This window comes from Saccoglossus kowalevskii, chromosome 3, assembly GCF_978046115.1.
Source record: "Saccoglossus kowalevskii chromosome 3, keSacKowa6.1, whole genome shotgun sequence".
In the NCBI taxonomy this organism is placed as follows: Eukaryota; Metazoa; Hemichordata; class Enteropneusta; family Harrimaniidae; genus Saccoglossus; species Saccoglossus kowalevskii.
In genome coordinates, this window is record NC_140643.1 from 40,977,082 (window position 1) to 40,999,496 (window position 22,415).

A 22,415-nucleotide genomic window follows, 5' to 3' on the forward strand; every position below is an offset into this window, starting at 1 on the left:
TGTTTATGGACCCATGGGGTTTATAGATGCTTATGGATCCATGGGGTTTATATATGTTTATGAACCCATGGGGTTTATAGATGTTTATGGATCCATGGGGTTTATATATGTTTATGGACCCATGGGTTTTATAGATGTTTATGAACCCATGGGGTTTATAGATGTTTGTAGACACATGGGGTTTATATATGTTTATATACCCATGGGATTTAGATGTTTATAGACCCAAGGGGTTTATATATGTTTATAGACCCATGTGGTTTATAGATATTTATAGACCCATGGGGTATATACTAGTAAATGTTTGACCCATGGGGTTTATAGACGTTTATGGACCCATGGGGTTTATATATGTTTATGGACCCATGGGGTTTATAGATGTTTATCGACACATGGGGTTTATAGATGATTATATACCCATGGGATTTAGATGTTTATAGACCCATGGGGTTTATACATGTTTATAGACCCATGTGATTTATAGATATTTATAGACCCATGGGGTATATACTAGTAAATGTTTGACCCATGGGGTCTATAGATGTTTATGGACCCATGGGGTTTATATATGTTTATGGACCCATGGGGTTTATAGATGTTTATAGACACATGGGGTTTATAGATGTTTATATACCCATGGGATTTAGATGTTTATAGACCGAGGGGGTTTATATATGTTTATAGACCCATGTGGTTTATAGATATTTATAGACCCATGGGGTATATACTAGTAAATGTTTGACCCATGGGGTCAATAGATGTTTATGGACCCATGGGGTTTATAGATGTTTATGGACCCATGTGTTTTATAGATATTTATGGACCCATGTGGTTTATAGATATTTATAGCACCATGGGGTATATACTAGTAAATGTTTGACCCATGGGGTCTAGAGATGTTTATAGACACAAGGGGTTTATAGATGTTTATAGACACATGGGGTTTATAGATGTTTATATACCCATGGGTTTTAAAGATGTTTATAGGCACATGAGGTTTATAGATGTTTATATACCCATGGGTTATATAGATGTTTATAGACACATGGGGTCTATTGATGTTTATGGATCCATGATGTTTATAGATGTTTATAGACACATGGGGTTTATAGATGTTTATATACCCATGGGATTTAGATGTTTATAGACCCAAGGGGTTTATATATGTTGATGGTCCCATGTGGTTTATAGATATTTATAGACCCATGGGGTATATACTAGTAAATGTTTGACCCATGGGGTCTATAGATGTTTATGGACCCATGGGGTTTATAGATGTTTATGGACCCATGGGGTTTATATATGTTTATGGACCCATGGAATTTATAGAGGTGTATATAGACATATGGGGTTTATAGATGTTTATGGACACATGGGGTTTATAGATTTTTATGGACCCATGGGGTTTATATATGTTTATGGACCCATGGGGTTTATAGATGTTTATATACACATGGGGTTTATAGATGTTTATGGACCCATGGGTTTATATATGTTTATAGACCCATAGGGCATATATATATGTCTATGGACCCATGGGGTTTATAGATGTTTATGGACCCATGGGGTTTATAGATGTTTATGGACCCATGGGGTTTATAGAGGTTTATATAGACATATGGGGTTTATAGATGTTTATAAACACATGGGGTTTATAGATGTTTATGGACCCATGGGGTTTATGTATGTTTATGTACCCATGGGGTTTATAGAGGTTTATATAGACATATGGGGTTTATAGATGTTTATAGACACATGGGGTTTATAGATGTTTATGGACCCATGGGGTTCATGTATGTTTATGTACCCATGGGGTTTATAGAGGTTTATATAGACATATGGGGTTTATAGATGTTTATAGACACATGGGGTTTATATATGTTTATGGACCCATGGGGTTTATAGATGTTTATGAACCCATGGGGTTTATAGATGTTTATGGATCCATGGGGTTTATATATGTTTATGAACCCATGGGGTTTATAGATGTTTATTGACCCTTGGGGTTTATATATGTTTATGGACCCATGGGGTTTATAGATGTTTATGGACCCATGGGGTTTATATATGTTCATGGACCCATGGGGTTTATATATGTTTATGGACCCATGGGGTTTATAGATGTTTATAGACACATGGGGTTTATAGATGTTTATATACCCATGGGATTTAGATGTTTATAGACCCAGGGGGTTTATATATGTTTATAGAACCATGTGGTTTATAGATATTTATAGACACATGGGGTTTATAGATGTTTATAGACCCATGGGATTTAGATGTTTATAGACCCATATGGTTTATATATGTTTATAGACCCATGTGGTTTATAGATATTTATAGACCCATGGGGTATATACTAGTTAATGTTTGACCCATGGGGTCTATAGATGTTTATGGACCCATGGGGTTTATAGATGTTTATAGACACATGGGGTTTATAGATGTTTATATACCCATGGAATTTAGATGTTTATAGACCCAGGAGGTTTATATATGTTTATAGACCCATGTGGTTTATAGATATTTATAGACCCGTGGGGTATATACTAGTTAATGTTTGACCCATGGGGTCTATAGATGTTTATGGACCCATGGGGTTTATATATGTTTATGGACCCATGGGGTTTATATATGTTTATAGACCCATGGGGTTTATAGATATTTATAGACCCATTGGACCCATTGGGTTTATAAATGTTTATGGACCCATGTGGTGTATAGATGTTTATAGACACATGGGGTTTATAGATGTTTATGGACCCATGGGGTTTATAGATGTTTATGAACCCATGGGGTTTATAGATGTTTATGGATCCATGGGGTTTATAAATGTTTATGAACCCATGGGGTTTATAGATGTTTATGGACCCATGGGGTTTATAGATGTTTATGAACCCATGGGGTTTATAGATGTTTATGGATCCATGGGGTTTATATATGTTTATGGACCAATGGGGTTTATAGATGTTTATTGACCCATGGGGTTTATAGATGTTTATGGACCCATGGGGTTTATATATGTTTATGGACCCATGGGGTTTATATATGTTTATGGACCCATGGGGTTTATAGATGTTTATGGACCCATGGGGTTTATATATGTTTATGGACCCATGGGTTTATATATGTTTATGGATCCATGGGGTTTATAGATGTTTATAGACACATGAGGTTTATAGATGTTTATAGACCCAGGGGGTTTATATATGTTTATAGAACCATGTGGTTTATATATATTTATAGACACATGGGGTTTATAGATCTTTATATACCCATGGGATTTAGATGTTTATAGACCCATATGGTTTATATATGTTTATAGACCCATGTGGTTTATATATATTTATAGACCCATGGGGTATATACTAGTAAATGTTTGACCCATGGGGTTTATATATGTTTATGGACCCATGGGGTTTATAGATGTTTATAGACACATGGGGTTTATAGACGTTTATATACCCATGGGATTTAGATGTTTATAGACCCAGGAGGTTTATATATGTTTATAGACCCAGGAGGTTTATATATGTTTATAGACCCATGTGGTTTATAGATATTTATAGACCCGTGGGGTATATACTAGTTAATGTTTGACCCATGGGGTCTATAGATGTTTATGGACCCATGGGGTTTATAGATGTTTATGGACCCATGGGGTTTATAGATGTTTATGGACCCATGGGGTTTATATATGTTTATGGACCCATTGGGTTTATAGATGTTTATAGACACATGGGGTTTATAGATGTTTATAGACCCAGGGGGTTTATATATGTTTATAGAACCATGTGGTTTATAGATATTTATAGACACATGGGGTTTATAGATGTTTATATACCCATGGGATTTAGATGTTTATAGACCCATATGGTTTATATATGTTTATAGACCCATGTGGTTTATAGATATTTATAGACCCATGGGGTATATACTAGTAAATGTTTGACCCATGGGGTTTATATATGTTTATGGACCCATGGGGTTTATAGATGTTTATAGACACATGGGGTATATAGATGTTTATATACCCATGGGATTTAGATGTTTATAGACCCAGGAGGTTTATATATGTTTATAGACCCAGGAGGTTTATATATGTTTATAGACCCATGTGGTTTATAGATATTTATAGACCCGTGGGGTATATACTAGTTAATGTTTGACCCATGGGGTCTATAGATGTTTATGGACCCATGGGGTTTATATATGTTTATGGACCCATGGGGTTTATAGATGTTTATAGACCCATGGGGTTTATAGATGTTTATAGACCCATGGGGTTTATAGATATTTATAGACCCATTGGACCCATTGGGTTTATATATGTTTATGGACCCATGGGGTTTATAGATGCTTATGGATCCATGGGGTTTATATATGTTTATGAACCCATGGGGTTTATAGATGTTTATGGATCCATGGGGTTTATATATGTTTATGGACCCATGGGTTTTATAGATGTTTATGAACCCATGGGGTTTATAGATGTTTGTAGACACATGGGGTTTATATATGTTTATATACCCATGGGATTTAGATGTTTATAGACCCAAGGGGTTTATATATGTTTATAGACCCATGTGGTTTATAGATATTTATAGACCCATGGGGTATATACTAGTAAATGTTTGACCCATGGGGTTTATAGACGTTTATGGACCCATGGGGTTTATATATGTTTATGGACCCATGGGGTTTATAGATGTTTATCGACACATGGGGTTTATAGATGATTATATACCCATGGGATTTAGATGTTTATAGACCCATGGGGTTTATACATGTTTATAGACCCATGTGATTTATAGATATTTATAGACCCATGGGGTATATACTAGTAAATGTTTGACCCATGGGGTCTATAGATGTTTATGGACCCATGGGGTTTATATATGTTTATGGACCCATGGGGTTTATAGATGTTTATAGACACATGGGGTTTATAGATGTTTATATACCCATGGGATTTAGATGTTTATAGACCGAGGGGGTTTATATATGTTTATAGACCCATGTGGTTTATAGATATTTATAGACCCATGGGGTATATACTAGTAAATGTTTGACCCATGGGGTCAATAGATGTTTATGGACCCATGGGGTTTATAGATGTTTATGGACCCATGTGTTTTATAGATATTTATGGACCCATGTGGTTTATAGATATTTATAGCACCATGGGGTATATACTAGTAAATGTTTGACCCATGGGGTCTAGAGATGTTTATAGACACAAGGGGTTTATAGATGTTTATAGACACATGGGGTTTATAGATGTTTATATACCCATGGGTTTTAAAGATGTTTATAGGCACATGAGGTTTATAGATGTTTATATACCCATGGGTTATATAGATGTTTATAGACACATGGGGTCTATTGATGTTTATGGATCCATGATGTTTATAGATGTTTATAGACACATGGGGTTTATAGATGTTTATATACCCATGGGATTTAGATGTTTATAGACCCAAGGGGTTTATATATGTTGATGGTCCCATGTGGTTTATAGATATTTATAGACCCATGGGGTATATACTAGTAAATGTTTGACCCATGGGGTCTATAGATGTTTATGGACCCATGGGGTTTATAGATGTTTATGGACCCATGGGGTTTATATATGTTTATGGACCCATGGAATTTATAGAGGTGTATATTGACATATGGGGTTTATAGATGTTTATGGACACATGGGGTTTATAGATTTTTATGGACCCATGGGGTTTATATATGTTTATGGACCCATGGGGTTTATAGATGTTTATATACACATGGGGTTTATAGATGTTTATGGACCCATGGGTTTATATATGTTTATAGACCCATAGGGCATATATATATGTCTATGGACCCATGGGGTTTATAGATGTTTATGGACCCATGGGGTTTATAGATGTTTATGGACCCATGGGGTTTATAGAGGTTTATATAGACATATGGGGTTTATAGATGTTTATAAACACATGGGGTTTATAGATGTTTATGGACCCATGGGGTTTATGTATGTTTATGTACCCATGGGGTTTATAGAGGTTTATATAGACATATGGGGTTTATAGATGTTTATAGACACATGGGGTTTATAGATGTTTATGGACCCATGGGGTTCATGTATGTTTATGTACCCATGGGGTTTATAGAGGTTTATATAGACATATGGGGTTTATAGATGTTTATAGACACATGGGGTTTATAGATGTTTATAGACACATGAGGTTTATATATGTTTATAGACACATGGGGTTTATAAATGTTTATGGACCCATGGGGTGTATAGATGTATATGGACCCATGGGGTTTATATATGTTTATGGATCCATGGGGTTTACTGAGGTTTATATAGACATATGGGGTTTATAGATGTTTATAGACACATGAGGTTTATAGATGTTTATTGACACACAGGGTTTATAGATGTTTATGGACCCATGGGGTTTAAAGATGTTTATAGACACATGGGGGTTTATATATGTTTATGGACCCATGGGGTTTATAGATGTTTATTAACCCATGGGGTTTATATATGTTTATGGAATCATAGGGTTTTATATGTTTATGGACCCATGGGGTTTATAGATGTTTATATAGACATATGGGGTTTATAAATGTTTATAGACACATGGGGTTTATATATGTTTATAGACACATGGGGTTTATATATGTTTATAGACACATGGGGTTTATATATGTTTATAGACACATAGGGTTTATAAATGTTTATGGACCTATGGGGTTTATAGATGTTTATGGACCCATGGGGTTTATAGAGATTTATATAGACATATGGGGTTTATAGATGTTTATAGACACATGGGGTTTATAGATGTTTATATAGACACATGGGGTTTATAGATGTATATAGACACATGGGGTTTATATATGTTTATAGACACATGGGGTTTATATGTTTATAGACACATGTGGTTTATATATGTTTATAGACACATGGGGTTTATAAATGTTTATGGACCCATGGGGTTTATAAATGTTTATGGACCTATGGGGTTTATAGATGTTTATGGACCCATGGGGTTTATATATGTTTATGGACCCATGGGGTTAATAGAGGTTTATATAGACATATGGGGTTTATAGATGTTTATAGACACATGGGGTTTATAGATGTTTATTGACACATGGGGTTTATAGATGTTTATGGATCCATGGGGTTTAAAGATGTTTATTAACCCATGGGGTTTATATATGTTTATGGAATCATAGGGTTTATAGAGTGGTCTTATTTATTCATGAAACACATTTGCTAAATACTTCTAAAAAGAATTCACTGCTGGTCACAGGAAACACAAATATAATATCAATTTATCTGTATGTATATTTTCAGCCTATATGTGAAGTGAAATCAACCTCTGTCATGAGATGTTTGTCACCGCAAGTCAACTTATCTCGTCAGAAAAGACAAAACAGGAATTTTATAAGAGCAACTATAGGTCTTATAATGGATGATGTCACAGAACTTCTTGAACTTGAACAGTTTGATTATTTAGTATATATTGATCCTGAATATTTCCAATTCATTGAAGAAGATAATGTAAAGGATTATTTAGGAGGAGACCTATTTATCAAGGTCAGTGTATTTTCTACTTACAGTGGAGTTATCATGTGTACAATGTCTCTCATTGTGTTCGCTTTGCATCAATGTTGCTTTGTCATCAATGTCACATCGTTGCTTCAAAGTAGCATCAAATAGTTAATTGCCTGAATTAGGTGGCATAGTATTAAATATTTATTTAAATAATTGTTGTTATACTAATTATTCATTGCAAATGACAGTTAAAAGAGTGAGACTGTAGTTGAGTTGTCCAAAAATTATTCCTTAATTTGGATGGTCTTGTTTTGATGCATGTATTTTTATTCAACTTGAAAGATGTTGTCCTGATCTAAATATTTGGGGTCTGGGAGCTTCGGTTATGAAAGAAAAAATAAAATGAATAACCCCAAAAAATACACACAGAATATTCTCACAGTGTAGCTTTATTTAATCCATGCTTCTCAAAAAATGACAGATTTTCCTCAGACATTAAAAGGGTTGGAAAGGGTTCACATGTCATGTTTTGAAACGATGTGAATATCAGTAAGATTTTGGTAAACATAACATCATTTCTATGCATAGAACTGGGTTAAAGTTGTGTAAAACATTTCAAAATAATTGAATATAGATGTAATAGTTCACCTGTTTTTGTGAAATAAAAAAAAAACAGAATGTTTTTGTGCTTTCCAATGTTGACAAGTTTTATTTTAGACACAGCATAAACAGGATTTTTAATTTTTTATTTGGATAAACAATGAAGCGACTATTATAAGTTCCTACTGTGACCCTATGAATGTGAATGCGACAATGATGCAATCCAAAACAGGAACTTATAGATTGACCTCTCTCCGTACTTATAGATTGACTTCTCTCCGTACTTATGGATTGACTTCTCTCCGTATTTATGGATTGACTTCTCTCCGTACTTATGGATTGACTTCTCTCCGTACTTATGGATTGACTTCTCTTCGTACTTATGGATTGACTTCTCTCCGTACTTATGGATTGACTTCTCTCCGGACCTGTATCTTAGACATGCCTGAACTGATTACATAATACATAATATTATACAATATGTATTTTGCGCTTCATTTTGTTTTTCAGATTGGATTTAAAATGGCTGACTGGTTTCCATTTTTACCTTGCCCGTACCATCAAAGATGGAAGGGAAAGGTATATTAAGGGAAAAATTTTGTCCGTCGTCGTCGTCGTCGTCGTCGTTGTCGTCGTCGTTAATAATTGTTATTGTGTGCATGATAACTTTACTAATTCTATTCCAAACTTCATCAAACTTGGTCACCTTGTTCATCAGTATAAAGTCTTCCTTAGTTTGAACAACAGATGTCCTGTATGAAAATATCATGCAAAAATTGAGAAAAACTGATAAAATATTTTGACTGTTTCTACTTGACTGATCACTGGTGATACACATCAAAGGTCACTGATCTCAGTGGAAATATGCATTGTTGTATGTGTTCAATGAAGCAAATGATTTATCTTGTAATAATATCCTTGGTAATGTATCTCAGAATCCCTTACTGGGTTTCAAAACCAACTCATGGAGAGATTGCACAGTCTGATACACATTTGCAAACCTACCAATAAATCTTTACAGAAAACAAGATGTCAGAAAATCAATATAAGCACTCCTATGAACTGGGTGCCAAACTTTGATCAAGGTCTGAAGCTAATAGAAAATCTGTTTAGTTCAAAGTTATCAAATCAAAAACAATACATAAAAAATACATAAAAAGCAAAACATTTCATCCACATTTTAAAAAGAAAATTGTTCTAAAATATATGTATTCTGTATTTGACAAACAGTTCATTCGACAAATGAAAACTCACAGGAGTATGTTTCAGCTATTAGAACAGAATGATAGAGTTTTTATAATACTAGTTTAAAAACTCACTTCAAACAAAGATTGCAGTGTTTGAAGATGTAGGTTCTCAGGAGGCAACAGCACTGTTGACTTCTCCCTCCACTGGACACCAACTAACTATTTAAGTTGATTTGCATACAAAGCAGAGCTTGCAACATGATAGCTATTCATAAAGGGTGTTTTTTTTTTACTTTTCATATAATACAGTAGTCACACAATGAGGCAGTTTATATTTGTCTCAGTGAATCATTAATTTTTGACAGACACCTGTACAAAATACTTGGACAAAAGCCAGCTAAGATTTTCTGTTATCTTGCATGTTTTATGAATCTATTCACGTCTAAATGCAGCACTTTTTTCTTGCAATGAGGCATTTGTTTTTATTCTAAAATATCTGAATTACTTTGAATAAAGCTGGAAATTATGTCCCTTAAAATAATTAAACAAATAAGGCACAAATGTTTTTGTAAGATATTTACATCTTTAAAGGACATTCGGTAGACTGATTCCCCACTGTTAGTTCAACCCCAAAACTTTTTTTGTATTCAAAATTAATTATGACAATGTATATTTATATTGAAACAAACTATGTTAAAGGGAATTATATTATATAACAAAGGGCAAGGTCACCAGAGTTCAACTATGTTGTTTTAATGAATGCAGTCCTGACATGCTTTGACTTATTATGTTCAAATTTTATATATTCATTATACATAATGTCATAATATATACATATATATATATGTAATGGTTTGACTATCGGATTCAAAACAGCTAACCGATGACCATTTTGTTTCAATTATTGCTGCTTCAGAGCAATAACTCTCAATATGGGCACATACTTGTTTGACTTGTATACAAGCATCTGCTTCTAGCTCCATATCTCTGACATGTTTATGTTCAACTATATTACGATGAACAAAACTATATATTTTAAATTTTATAACTAACGGGAACTAATTAATCGTTCCCATGGTGCTTTAATTGTTTAATCTGTACAGTCTATATAGATTGACACTACGTACATACATTCTGTTTGTGTAGATGAATCAATGACGGATATTTTCCATACTAATTATAACTGTTATCAACTTTTTTTTCTGAACTATACCAATACAAGAACAAGATGATTCACATCAATAATAATTCTTTGTGCAGAAAAATTGTTCTTTGGGAGTGTTTTTATATTAGTTTTGAATTAATTATTATTATAGTGTATGCTTTTGCATAGTTTGCATTTCATATTCTTGAAAACAATCAGTTCATGTCTGATAAAATTATGTAATCGCAAATTTAATACTAAAACTTGGTTATTTTATATACATTGTACCATGTACGTTATTTAATATGGTGTATGACAGTTATCAGAAAAACTGTTTGTTTGTTATTTTTTAGGGTGAAAACCTGGCCCTTGCATCAACTAAAGAGGATGTGACCGTTTACATTGGTAAACAGCTTTGTACTGTAACTAGTTTATCTGATATTCAGTTGAGTTGTAGTCCACCACCGGAGGCACCAAGTGCAGTTAATAAGACAGGTGCACCAACAGGCAACACATTTCCTGAAGTCAGGGTAAGTATATCATACTCAATACCTTACTCAAACAATGTGGTACTAAAAATATGCTTTTATAATTATACAAATTATACTCAAAATAACACAGTACTAACAATTGTGTACAAAAAATTACAACCAAGGAAAATAATAGAAAGTGGCATATTTGTTTTGATGACAGGAGTCTGTAATCTTTGCAGATGCTGCTATGTCGACAAAGATTAAATACACTGTTCTTTCAAGGACTTGCTTTTTAGCTCCGCTGTCGACAAAGTCAGTGAAGCACAGCTGTTCATATTACTGACATGACCTGTCAACTTTTTACATTGTTGTCTTCTTTTTCAAAACAATTAAACCAAATGCTTTCGTATTTGCAACATGTCAGATTTGTTCATTTTGTGATGATATCTTCAATTCTCTAATTTTTATGAATATTATTGTCATTTTTGGTAAAAGTGATATTTAAAAAAAGTTTCGACTTCTTGTTGAAAACTGCAAGTCCGATTGCTTTGATATAGGTACCTCTGGTAGACTCCTCTCAGATTTGTTCTTTTGTGATGATATCTTCAATTATCTAATTTTGATGCATATTTTTGTCATTTTTGGTAAAAGTGATATTTAAAAAAAGTTTTGACTTCTTGTTGAAAACTGCAAGTCCGATTGCTTTGATACTATACATATAAGTACCTCTGGTAGACCTCTCTCAGATTTGTTTATTTTCTAATGATATCTTCAGTTCTTTAATTTTTATTTTATTTATTTCACCAGAATGACCATTATAACAGAACTTTTATACAAAATACAATAGTTAATTGAAATGTGCATTGCTAATATCTCAGTCGAGAGGCTGCTTGTTTGTCTTATGGGCGTGTGTTGCTCGACTTGGCAACCACAATGTTCTTGTAGGACAGCCGAGCTATTTTGACCATTAGGATGATTTTTTTTACTGAATTTGTTCTATTTATGCTACAGACTTACACACATCATTGAACTATAACTGCCAATAGTCATAAAAACACTGCTGCATCCTTTAATTTACTGTTAATGTATTTTAATTCACTACGTTCAATTACCCACCATGGACTCCGGTTAGTCAAAATGACTATTTTGAACTGTAGGCATTAATCAGCGATTCTGCCGGTGACGGAGAGATAGAATCCAAGTCAGGGGAAGCCCCATGACCTCAAGATTCTTTTACCCCTTACGTCACGTACCCACGTGACCGAGGCCACCTGGCAGCGCCACAGGTAGCCGTCCATCACTCTTAATTTTTCTCCGCCTTGACAGGGAATGATTCTTTTTCTTGTCTGGGTTTCTAGCGTGGGTCTTTGCCGCAGCCGCGGCATCCGACATTCTAGCTGGTAGGATAAGTTTTTCTTGTCTTTTTACCTTTGTGTCGTTTTCCTCTTTGTGTGTTATGCTTTCCACAACAAAGAAATTAAAACCCAGCGCCACTACGTAATCAATTGTTGATTTCATGGCAGCACCTTTTACAACTGTAATTCGTTTTCCCTCATGCATGTCGTCTTTTATTTTTAATGTATTTAGAAATGGACAGATGCACTTGCAATGCCAGAGGCTCACCGCCGGTATTATCTCCTCAGTTTACGAGGCGGATTTGTACTCAGTGTACACAGCAATTGCAGGAATGGAACCCGCATACAAAGTGCTATCGTTGTTTCACGTGCGTTCGGGGTTCAGGTGTTTGCTCAGAGAATATTTGTAATCGCTGGGGTTCGGAAGCCTGGGAGTCATTCCAGCAGTATGTCAAAATAGCCGAGACTGACCGCGTCGCTCGTTCGCGAAAAGGTCGCGCGGCAAGTGCTACTGACATGGGTGTGAGTGAGTTGTGTGTTGGCATGAATGATAATTCCTCGCGCTCGGCTACCGGTTCTCATACCGGAATACCAAGATAGTGGGGGTGCCGATATTTTTCGGTCTCCCCCCGCTGATCGGAGGGCATCTACACAGTCTGTTTTTTCAGGCAGTGGGTTACCCAACTTTCTTGGCAACAGCGAGGCTGTGCCCCTGGAGGTCTTTCCTCCTATGGGGCCCACGCTGGGTCCCGTTGTGGACCCATCCTCGCACGGCGCCGGTTTTGCCGCTGGAATGAGGGCATTGGTCGAAGGACTGTCAGAACAAATTGCGTCCCTGGCAGGCAGAGCAGATCACCTGCAGGCGGAGCGAGCTGTTAGCCGGCAAGTAGGAAGAAACACAGAAAGCACAGTTCGCATTCTAAACACGTCTCTTCCGGGGGAACCCCCCGTTCCCAGCCACCCCCACCCCCACCCCTCCGCTGATTCAGGGGAGGCCGAGGCTCAGACTAGTGGCAACAGGTCTCTGTGGGAACCTCAGACACGTAATACCAACAGGGACGTTTGTAGCCAAGACTCCGTTTTCGGGGCAGGGCGTTCGGGTCAGGACAGGATTGTGCACTCTTGAACATGCACTCGCTCACATATTTAGGCTCGCATCGGATACAGTGGGTACCTCGGGTGGTCCCTCAGAATCCACATTGCATAATGATTCGGTGAGCCACGCCGTTGGGGTGATGCAGAATATTATCAGTCCAGGTGACGCTATGTATATTCCCCCACCCTCGATTCTAAAGCAGCCGCTTACGGTCGCTTCAACGCTGATGGGATCACAGGCGCCAGGATCCAGATCGACCCCATTCACACCTCTCCCCTGGTCCAGCTGAGCGCTGAGCGTGGGGGACGACATGCAGACGGTGTTGAAGGGCGGCCGTTGGTCAGCCGCGGAGGAGGTAACACCGAAAACCCCGGGCTGGGGTAATCTTTTGCATAACTTCATCGGGTCAATCTCTGATTCGGACCCCAATTCGTGGGACGAAACCAGAAGACCTCGACCGGACCCCAAGGCTCCTTCCCCGGACCCTGGTACCACAAACTTCTGTTTTGCTAGCCGGATGAAGGGGGACAGCCGCGTTCTATGGTCATTCTCATCGACCCATTCAGAGACTATCCAACATGCCCTGAGGGCAGAGTTACAACCCATTAATTTCCTTGAATTCGTGGGCGCCACACTGGAGCGCATTCTTGTGCGCACCCAGGACTGAGACCTCAGACGCAGAATGCACTCGCCTCCTAGACCAGGCGACACAGCTAATGGTAGGCCACCGCACGGCTATGTGCGATATCCTCCAGTGTCATATGGCCGGGGCTACTACTGTGCAGGGGGACGCGGTTTTAGACACATGTGTTTTCGCCGGAGAACTGAGTCAGGGGGTACGCCACCTCCTCAGTTACGCAGACTGGAGATCCTCCACCCTCTTCGATGGGGAGATAGCGGGGGAAGTTGCAGAGCTTCGGGGTGTAACAAACCAAATGGTTCAAGTCGAATCTGCTAGCCAGTTGGCTGCTGCCAAGGGGAAGCGGAGGGCGCCCCAAGCCAGAAAGCACAACGCCCTAGGACTAGCTCCGCAAAACAGAGTCAGTCAGGAGGCAAGCGCTTGCACCCATCCGCGGGAGGGAAGGGTAGCGGCGTGCTCCGGGAAAGAGAGGACCAGGTGGTGGCTCCTCCTCCTCGGGTGGTCATCAACCCCGGCAGCGGGGTAAGCATGTTTGAAGCTTACCTCTGCGACAGGGGGATGGGCCTGGGTTCGGCAAAAGATCAGGCTACAGCTTAGTAACCCCAGTGATCTCCGGGGAGGCTCACCTCACGGTAGAGGAGAACCCACCCTCTTGCAACCTCCGAACCCATGTTCACAGATCCCTGTCGCACACAGATTGTGCCGGTGCATTCCGGCTTGGAGGCAGCAGGTATCCGATCCCTGGACGCTCCAGGTAGTTGCACGTGGTTACAGAATACCACTGACATCTCCTCCGCCCCTGTCAGTGTCCCCCCGTCAGGGGCACTGCCAGGGGACCCCCACAAGGCGGAAGCAATCAGAAAGGAAGTAGACAGTTTGCTAAGAAAGGGCGCCATACACAGAATAGTTCAGAAGTCCGGGCTTCTACTCAAATGTATTCGTAGTACCAAAATCTGCTGGCGTCCGGTTCTGGACCTACATTAAGCAGACTAAACCAGTATGTGCTTCTCGATCGGTTCCGCATGGAGACACCATCCAGTGTCCGACTCTCCATCCACATACCGATGCACCCAGTGAGTTGCCCTCTCCTTAGATTCGCCCATCTGGGCCAAGTATTCGAATTTCGAGTGCGCCCCTTCGGGTTATCCACAGCGCCCTACGTGTTCACCAGTGATGAATCAGGTCGTTCTGCTGCTCCACCAAATGTCGGTACACGTCAATCCGTACCTAGACGATTGGTTGATACACAACCCAGGCAAGGGGTTATTAGCCAGACATGTAAGGCTTACACAGGATTTACTTCACCAGTTGGGCTTCCTAGTAAATCACAAAGTCCCATCCCGACCCGACTCAACAGTTGGTGTTCCTGGGCATGGAGTTCAACATCGAAGTAGGCCTGGTTCGCCCATCTCAAGCGCGTTGCTTAGCACTAAGGAACCTAGCAGAACGCCTAGTCAGCGTTCCTTCAGTGTCTCTCCAAGAACTAATGCGGCTCATCGGAATGATGACCTCGGTTTGAAGGGTAGTAACTCAGGCCGCATTACGCAGCCGCCTGTTCCAACGCTTGTTATTGGAACACCGAGCTCACAGGAACTAAACAGGTTCGGGACCACCATATCAACTGGCTCGAGCTGAAAGCAGTGCACCTGGCACTTTCACGCTTTCAACCCGAAGTTCAAGACCACAGAGTCCTGCTCCGCACAGACAACACAGCGCTGGTCTCCTACATCAACAAGGAGGGGGGGACGCGCTCCCCATCGTTGTCGGCCCTAGCAGAGCAAATTCTTTTTTGGTGCCTGGAATACAATGTGGAGCTAACCGCACACCACCTTCCAGGGGTGAGAAACAGTCTGGCAGACACCCTTTCGAGGTGCCTCCGTCTCCAGAACACTGAGTGGCAGATCCCCCAGTGGGTTGCCTCCAGGCTGTTTCGGCTGTGGGATGGTCCAAAGATAGACCTGTTCGTCGCACCCCGGAACGCCAAGCTCCCGACGTACGTAACACTCCTGCCGACACCAGGAGCCTGGGCTGTGGACGCCTTATCGATCCCCTGGTCCCACATTGATGTGTACGCCTTTCCTCCCTTCCCGCTAATTCACTGGGTACTGGAGAAACTTCGACAGGAACTCACCTGCATACTAACTCTGGTGGCACCCAATTGGCCGACCAAGGCCTGGTTTCCGCTCCTGCTGGAAATGATAGTCGAAACACCGGTAGTACTGCCGGACATACCGGGATTGCTGTCCCAACCGGACAGCACACTACCAACAAGCCCAGCAGTGTACCACTTACACACATGGAGGCTCTCAGTAGACTCGCGCAGACGAAAGATCTATCTAAGCGGGCTGCCAACGTCCTGGCCAGGGCGAACAGGGATTCCACCAACGCTGCCGACGACTTGAAATGGCGAGCATACACCAGTTGGTGTAGTGGAAGGGAGATTGATCCATGCCATCCCTCTATCAGCCAGGTAGCAGACTTCTTTGTCCACTTGTTTGATGAAGTGGGTCTGTCCTACGCAGTGATCGTTGGCTGCAGGTCAGCCTTGTCCCCCGCCATAGAAAACTCTTTGGGGTCAAGTCTAGCCGATTGTCCCATTATTAGGAGAATGTTTACTGCTTTCCATAATCAGAGGCCCAGGGCCTGTTCAAGGGAACCGCCCAATTGGGACCTGTCGGTTGTTTTATTAGCCCTAAGCAGACCTCCCTTTGAGCCTCTCGTTTCAGCACCACTCAAGTTTTTGACGTGGAAAACAGTCTTCCTACTGGCCCTCACCTCAGGTAGGCGCCGGTCAGAGCTAGGCGCACTGTCTTTCGCGGACTGTTGTGCCGCCTTTATGGACGATCAAGTTGTACTAAAGACACGAATCGGGTTTCTCGCCAAGAACCAAATCCCAGGACACGATCCTCATCTGATCGTCATCCCCCGGCTGTCAAATATTGTCGGTCCGGAGGATCAGGAGGAATTGCTTCTCTGCCTGGTCCGAACGCTGAGTTGCTACGAGAATCATACCAAGTTTTCCAGACAGGGAACCAAACACATGTTTTTTGTGTTACGGCCCTGGAAAGCAGGATAAGCCGGCTTCCCCGACTTCAATCTCCAGGTGGATTACTGCAACTGTCCTGTAGGTCTATAATACACTATCCTCCTCAACACAGTCCTTGCAGAGACACCAAGTATGAGCGCATGAGGTTTGTGTGATTGCTAACTCACTAGCGCTGGCGTCAGGCGCCCCCCCTTGAACACATCCTGAGAGCAGGCTTCTGGAGAACGCAGAACGTCAGCATTTTTGCGGACAGATTGTCTGTTCCACTAGCACTTCCTGGAAGCTCCCAGGTGTGGCTTCTTTCGACCTACGCCCTTATGCGAACTGTTTCGGTCCTACTTCAAGCTTATCACCCCCGAATTCGGCTTGGGTCTTGCTTTCTTGGGCGCACCGAACCCTGTCACCACAGCAGCATTGGCTTCTTGCTTCAGGGACAGCACAGGCAAGGTAAGACACCACCCTTCTTGGGTCTTAACTTAGGTTTTTGAGTTTGTTTTCATCCCGGACTGGGAAAAGACTTTCATCATTCCCTTTTTTCTGTTTGCTCGGAAAAACCTGCCACCTATCGGTGTCTGACTCTGCCTACAGTTCAAAATAGTCATTTTGACTGACCGGAGTCTATGGTGGGTAATTGAACGTAGTGAATTTAGGCGAGGGTTCTCCGAACCCGCCTATTCACATAGTTCATACCCACCATAGACTCCGGGTCCCCCCCAACCTCCCCACTCTTTCTATCGGGTTAGTCTAAGTCCTCGAGGCGGAGAGAAAGGAACCAGAGTGATGGACGGCTACCTGTGGCGCTGCCAGGTGGCCTCGGTCACGTGGGCTCGTGACGTAAGGGGTAAAAGAATCTTGAAGTCATGGGGCTTCCCCTGACCTGGATTCTATCTCTCCGTCACCGGCAGAATTAGTATGATTATGAATATAATTTATAATCTGTGTTAATGCTCAATTATGACATGCATTGACCAAGCTGACATCCCCCTTTCATATTTTGACACCTCCCATGCCACATTGTACTTCATGCAATATTTGCTCACATTTCGTCCTTCAGTCGGATTTACATTAATTAACACCAGACTGTTCATTCGCTTATCCGTGCTCGCATCCTCTTCAAGCATCAGTTCATTTTGCCGCACCGTACGATACACATCGTCTCAGCAGAATTCCTTGCTAAAGCATTTCAGCCATTCATTTTGTCACAAATACCAGTTTTTCTTCACAACATCCAGTTCCAACATGCCTCGAGGACGCGGAAGATCTAACACCAGCCGTGGCGGTCGCAAGTCTCAACGAAATCGTCGTACTCCAGCTCGCTTCCAAAATGTTGCGACTATAGACGTAACTGACTCACCTCCGCAAGAATCGTCAGCACACAATGGAGATCCCACTGTACTACAGTCCACGAACTTCCCCAGCGATGTCATCACAGTTAGCAGAAGCGAACTCGCAGATCTCGTTCGTAGCCTACAACAGCAAGGAAACTGTCAAACGCAGCCGAATAATTTTTCGCAACCGCCGGCTGCTCCACAACTGTCGGCAAGCCTCGTGTCATCACGCGACCCAAGCCAAACAACGCCATCAAGTTCGACGCCAACTGACTCTCTCACAAATAACAGCCTTCCGATTACCTTGCCAATAGCTAGTCAACATAATGCGATCGTACACAATAATACCGCTCATCAAGACAATTCGATGTTTCAACAACTTCCAGCTACTACAAGCCAAGCATCGCTAGCTCACGCTAATCCTAGTCAACAAAGTTTTGCTACCGGGGGTCATTTCAACGCAACCAACATGGCCGCTCCCATACAACGTTTCGCCGGTGAGGGCATTCTCACTTCCGCTTCCGGTATCAACACTGCGACACAGGCGATGCCGATGATGAACAATGCCAGCATTGCAGTTCCTCCTATCATCCCACCTGCAGACTTGTTTTTACCATACGTCGACCAGCAAATACTCAATCAACTAGCAAACCGGGGTAAGTTTGTTGATTTGTCCGATTTACACCCTGACTCAAGAAAACCAAATGCCACCCAGATCTCAAACACCCGAGTGGCTTTGGACTCTGACGATCCCTCAGTCGCTGTTCTCTCAAAACATGCAAAAAAGAATGAAATTCGCGATTTAGCAAACTGGCTGGAATGTTGGTCAACATTTGCTGCCTATAGGGCACATTATTTTCCACATGAGCTGTACATTTATTCAATTACCAGCGTCACATCGCCAGCCGAGCTCTTGAGTTCAAGCCAGAAGCATGGGTCACCTATGACAAAGAATTCCGTCTAGATTACTCACGTTACCCTGGCCTACGGAACTGGAGTTTGCCTAACAACCAACTTGACTACAAATTCTGTCAACAAAAACTCCATCTGCTCATTCCAACATGTCCTGACTGTCATCAGAAAGGTCATACCAAACAGGAATGCCAACGAAGCAGGAATCCTTATACATGGGTGAACGAATCTGCTGACAATTATAACAATACAGTGTGCCGTAATTTCAATCAAGATCGCTGCGAAACTCCATGCCGGTATAATCGTCTCCACATTTGTTCGTCTTGCCACTCTGCAGGCCACACTGCCACTAGCCACCGCGATACCGAGACGAAAAACCAGCTTTTTCGTGGCTACACACCACGACCCTTTCACGCCAATGATCATGCCAGCTCACGTGGTCGAAAATATGCACCCAAGCACACCTCTTAAGCTCGATTCTTTTGCGCAAGAACTGCACGATCACCCGGACAAATCATTCGTAGCAGCCATTTTATTTGACATTTCTCATGGGGCTAACCTTGGATTTCGCGGCAAGCACTACCCAAGATCTACACGCAACGCCAAGTCCGCTCGCATCAACCCCTCTATCATCACAGAATCAATCCAAAAAGAACTCAAACTTGGTCACACTATCGGACCATTTAAACGTCCTCCCCTCAAAAACTTTGTCTGTAATTCTCTTGGCCTACGGCCTAAGAAAAGTGGGGGTTTTCGCATTATCATGGATCTCTCCCAACCTACACTTGACAGCGTCAATGACAATATCTCAAAAGAAGATCATTCATTGGTCTACTCACGCATCGATGATGCTGTAGCCTTCATTCACAAGCATGGCCATGGCTCCTTACTCGCAAAAATCGATGTTAAACACGCATTTCGCTTATGCCCAGTTCGGAAGGAAGACTGGCACCTGCTCGGGTTTTTTTGGGAAGGATGCTATTTCTTCGACCGTGTGCTGCCATTTGGGCTTCGCTCAGCACCATACCTCTTCAACCGCATTGCTGATGCCATTCACTGGATCGTTAGTCATCGCGCAAGGAATACGGATTTTCTACACTACCTAGACGATTTCCTGACAGTTGGACCGGCAAACACTAACGCCTGCCAGCACAATATGGATGTTATGCTGCAAAGTTGTCACCACTTGGGGGTACCCATTGCTACAGAAAAGGTTGAGGGTCCCTGCTCTGTCATCACCTTTCTAGGGGTGGAGCTTGACACTGTCAACATGGTTATTAGACTACCTAAGGACAAGCTTGCGGATCTACTTGTCAAGCTGCCAAGCTGGTTGACCCGCCATACATGCTCGAAACGTGAATTGCTCTCCCTCATTGGATGCCTCAGTTTCGCATGTAAGTGCATACCAGCCGGCCGCATCTTCCTGAGGCGCATGATTGATATCAGCATGACAGCCACCAGTCTTTCTCAAGTCATAACACTCACTGACGAATTCTGGCACGACGTTCAATGGTGGTGTGACTTCTTGCCATCTTGGAACGGCACAGCATCCCTCCTCAACCCAAACTGGATACCGTCCCCAGAATTCGAACTGTTTACAGACGCCTCAGCAACACTTGGCTACGGGGCATTCTACAAGGGTCATTGGTTCGCAAACACCTGGCCTACATTCATTACAAATGACCCTTTATACTCTATTGCCTGGAAGGAACTTCTACCAATTCTACTATCTTCCTTAATTTGGGGCCACTTGTGGTATGGTCTTCGAATACGGTTTCACTGCGATAACATATCAGTTGTCCAAATATGGAAAAAAGGCTCCTCATCATGTCCACGGATCATGCAACTTGTCCGACTGCTGTTCTTCACTGCAGCATCTAATAACTTTCACGTCATGATCTCACATATCTCAGGGTTTAATAACGATATCGCTGACTCTCTCTCTCGCCAACAGATATTGCGGTTTCAACGACTGGCACCTCAGGCAGACAGGGTCCCAACCAAAACTCCGGACCTGTGCACCCTCTTAACGGCTCCGATGTGCGACGTAGTCCCGTCAACCTCACACAACAAGCCTGCCACTACATCAACCTGAGCATTGCACCAGGTACACGACGGACATATCATGCGGGACAAACTCGCTATCTTCTCTTCTGTCGCATGTATGGAATGAATCCTTATCCACTAACGCAACGCTCAACGATTCTGTTTATGACACATCTCGCAACATCGTCACTTACCTATGGCACGCTAAAAGTTTACCTCGCAGCTATCATCCGTGCACACATCAAAGCTGGCTTCACCTCATCAATACGCGACGACCTCCTGCTTCACTTCACTATGCAAGGCATTAAAAGACATCACGGCGTGCCAAATCGTGTAAAACTCCCAATCACCATTGCACTAATGCGAATGCTTAAGAACACCGTCGCAAACCATCCCACTATTTGCGACCATGACAAAGCTATGTTGTGGTCTGCCTTTACACTGGCGTTCTTCGGCTTCTTGAGAGTCAGTGAATTTGTCGCACCCACGTCAATGACCTTCGATCCACAACGCACTTTACTGACGGCAGACATCACGTGCAACACAGACCTCGTCATTGCTCTCAAGGCGTCTAAGACAGACCCATTCCGCCGGGGATGTAACATCATCATCGCACCCTCACAGTCATCGGTCTGCGCCGTGCAGGCATACCAGGCGTACAAAGCACTACATAGTTCCGTCGCTCACCTACCCGCATTCCAGTTCGCCAACAGTAATTTCCTCACGCGGCAAGCTGTTAGCAACCACATTCGAGACCTTCTCACTCGCGCATCTGTACCAGATGTTAACCGTTACACTACTCACAGTTTCCGCAGTGGTGCAGCCACGACAGCTGCCGACGCAAATCTTCCGGACTGGTTGATCAAGGCACTGGGCAGGTGGCGCAGCGTCGCCTACCAGACGTACATTCGCACACCCCCCAGCATCATCCGCTCAGTTCCGGGTCACTTGTCACTTGCTCTTCCTTAACTGTAATTTCGACATTTGTCTTGAGATTTCATTTCGTTTTCGTTGCATGTATTTGCAGTGTATT

At 41.8% G+C, this 22,415-nt stretch overlaps 1 protein-coding gene across 1 annotated transcript in view; it reads left to right on the forward strand.

The window, feature by feature from the left end:
- The window catches only part of LOC100376158 (plexin-A2-like), a 78,165-nt gene that overhangs the window by 34,346 nt on the left and 21,404 nt on the right, over positions 1 to 22,415 (forward strand). Inside the window, exons 25-26 of the mRNA XM_085497508.1 lie at positions 7,355 to 7,597; positions 10,840 to 11,016. Of these exons, the coding sequence (XP_085353634.1) occupies positions 7,355 to 7,597; positions 10,840 to 11,016 (420 nt within the window). The remainder of the gene's footprint in view (positions 1 to 7,354; positions 7,598 to 10,839; positions 11,017 to 22,415) is intronic.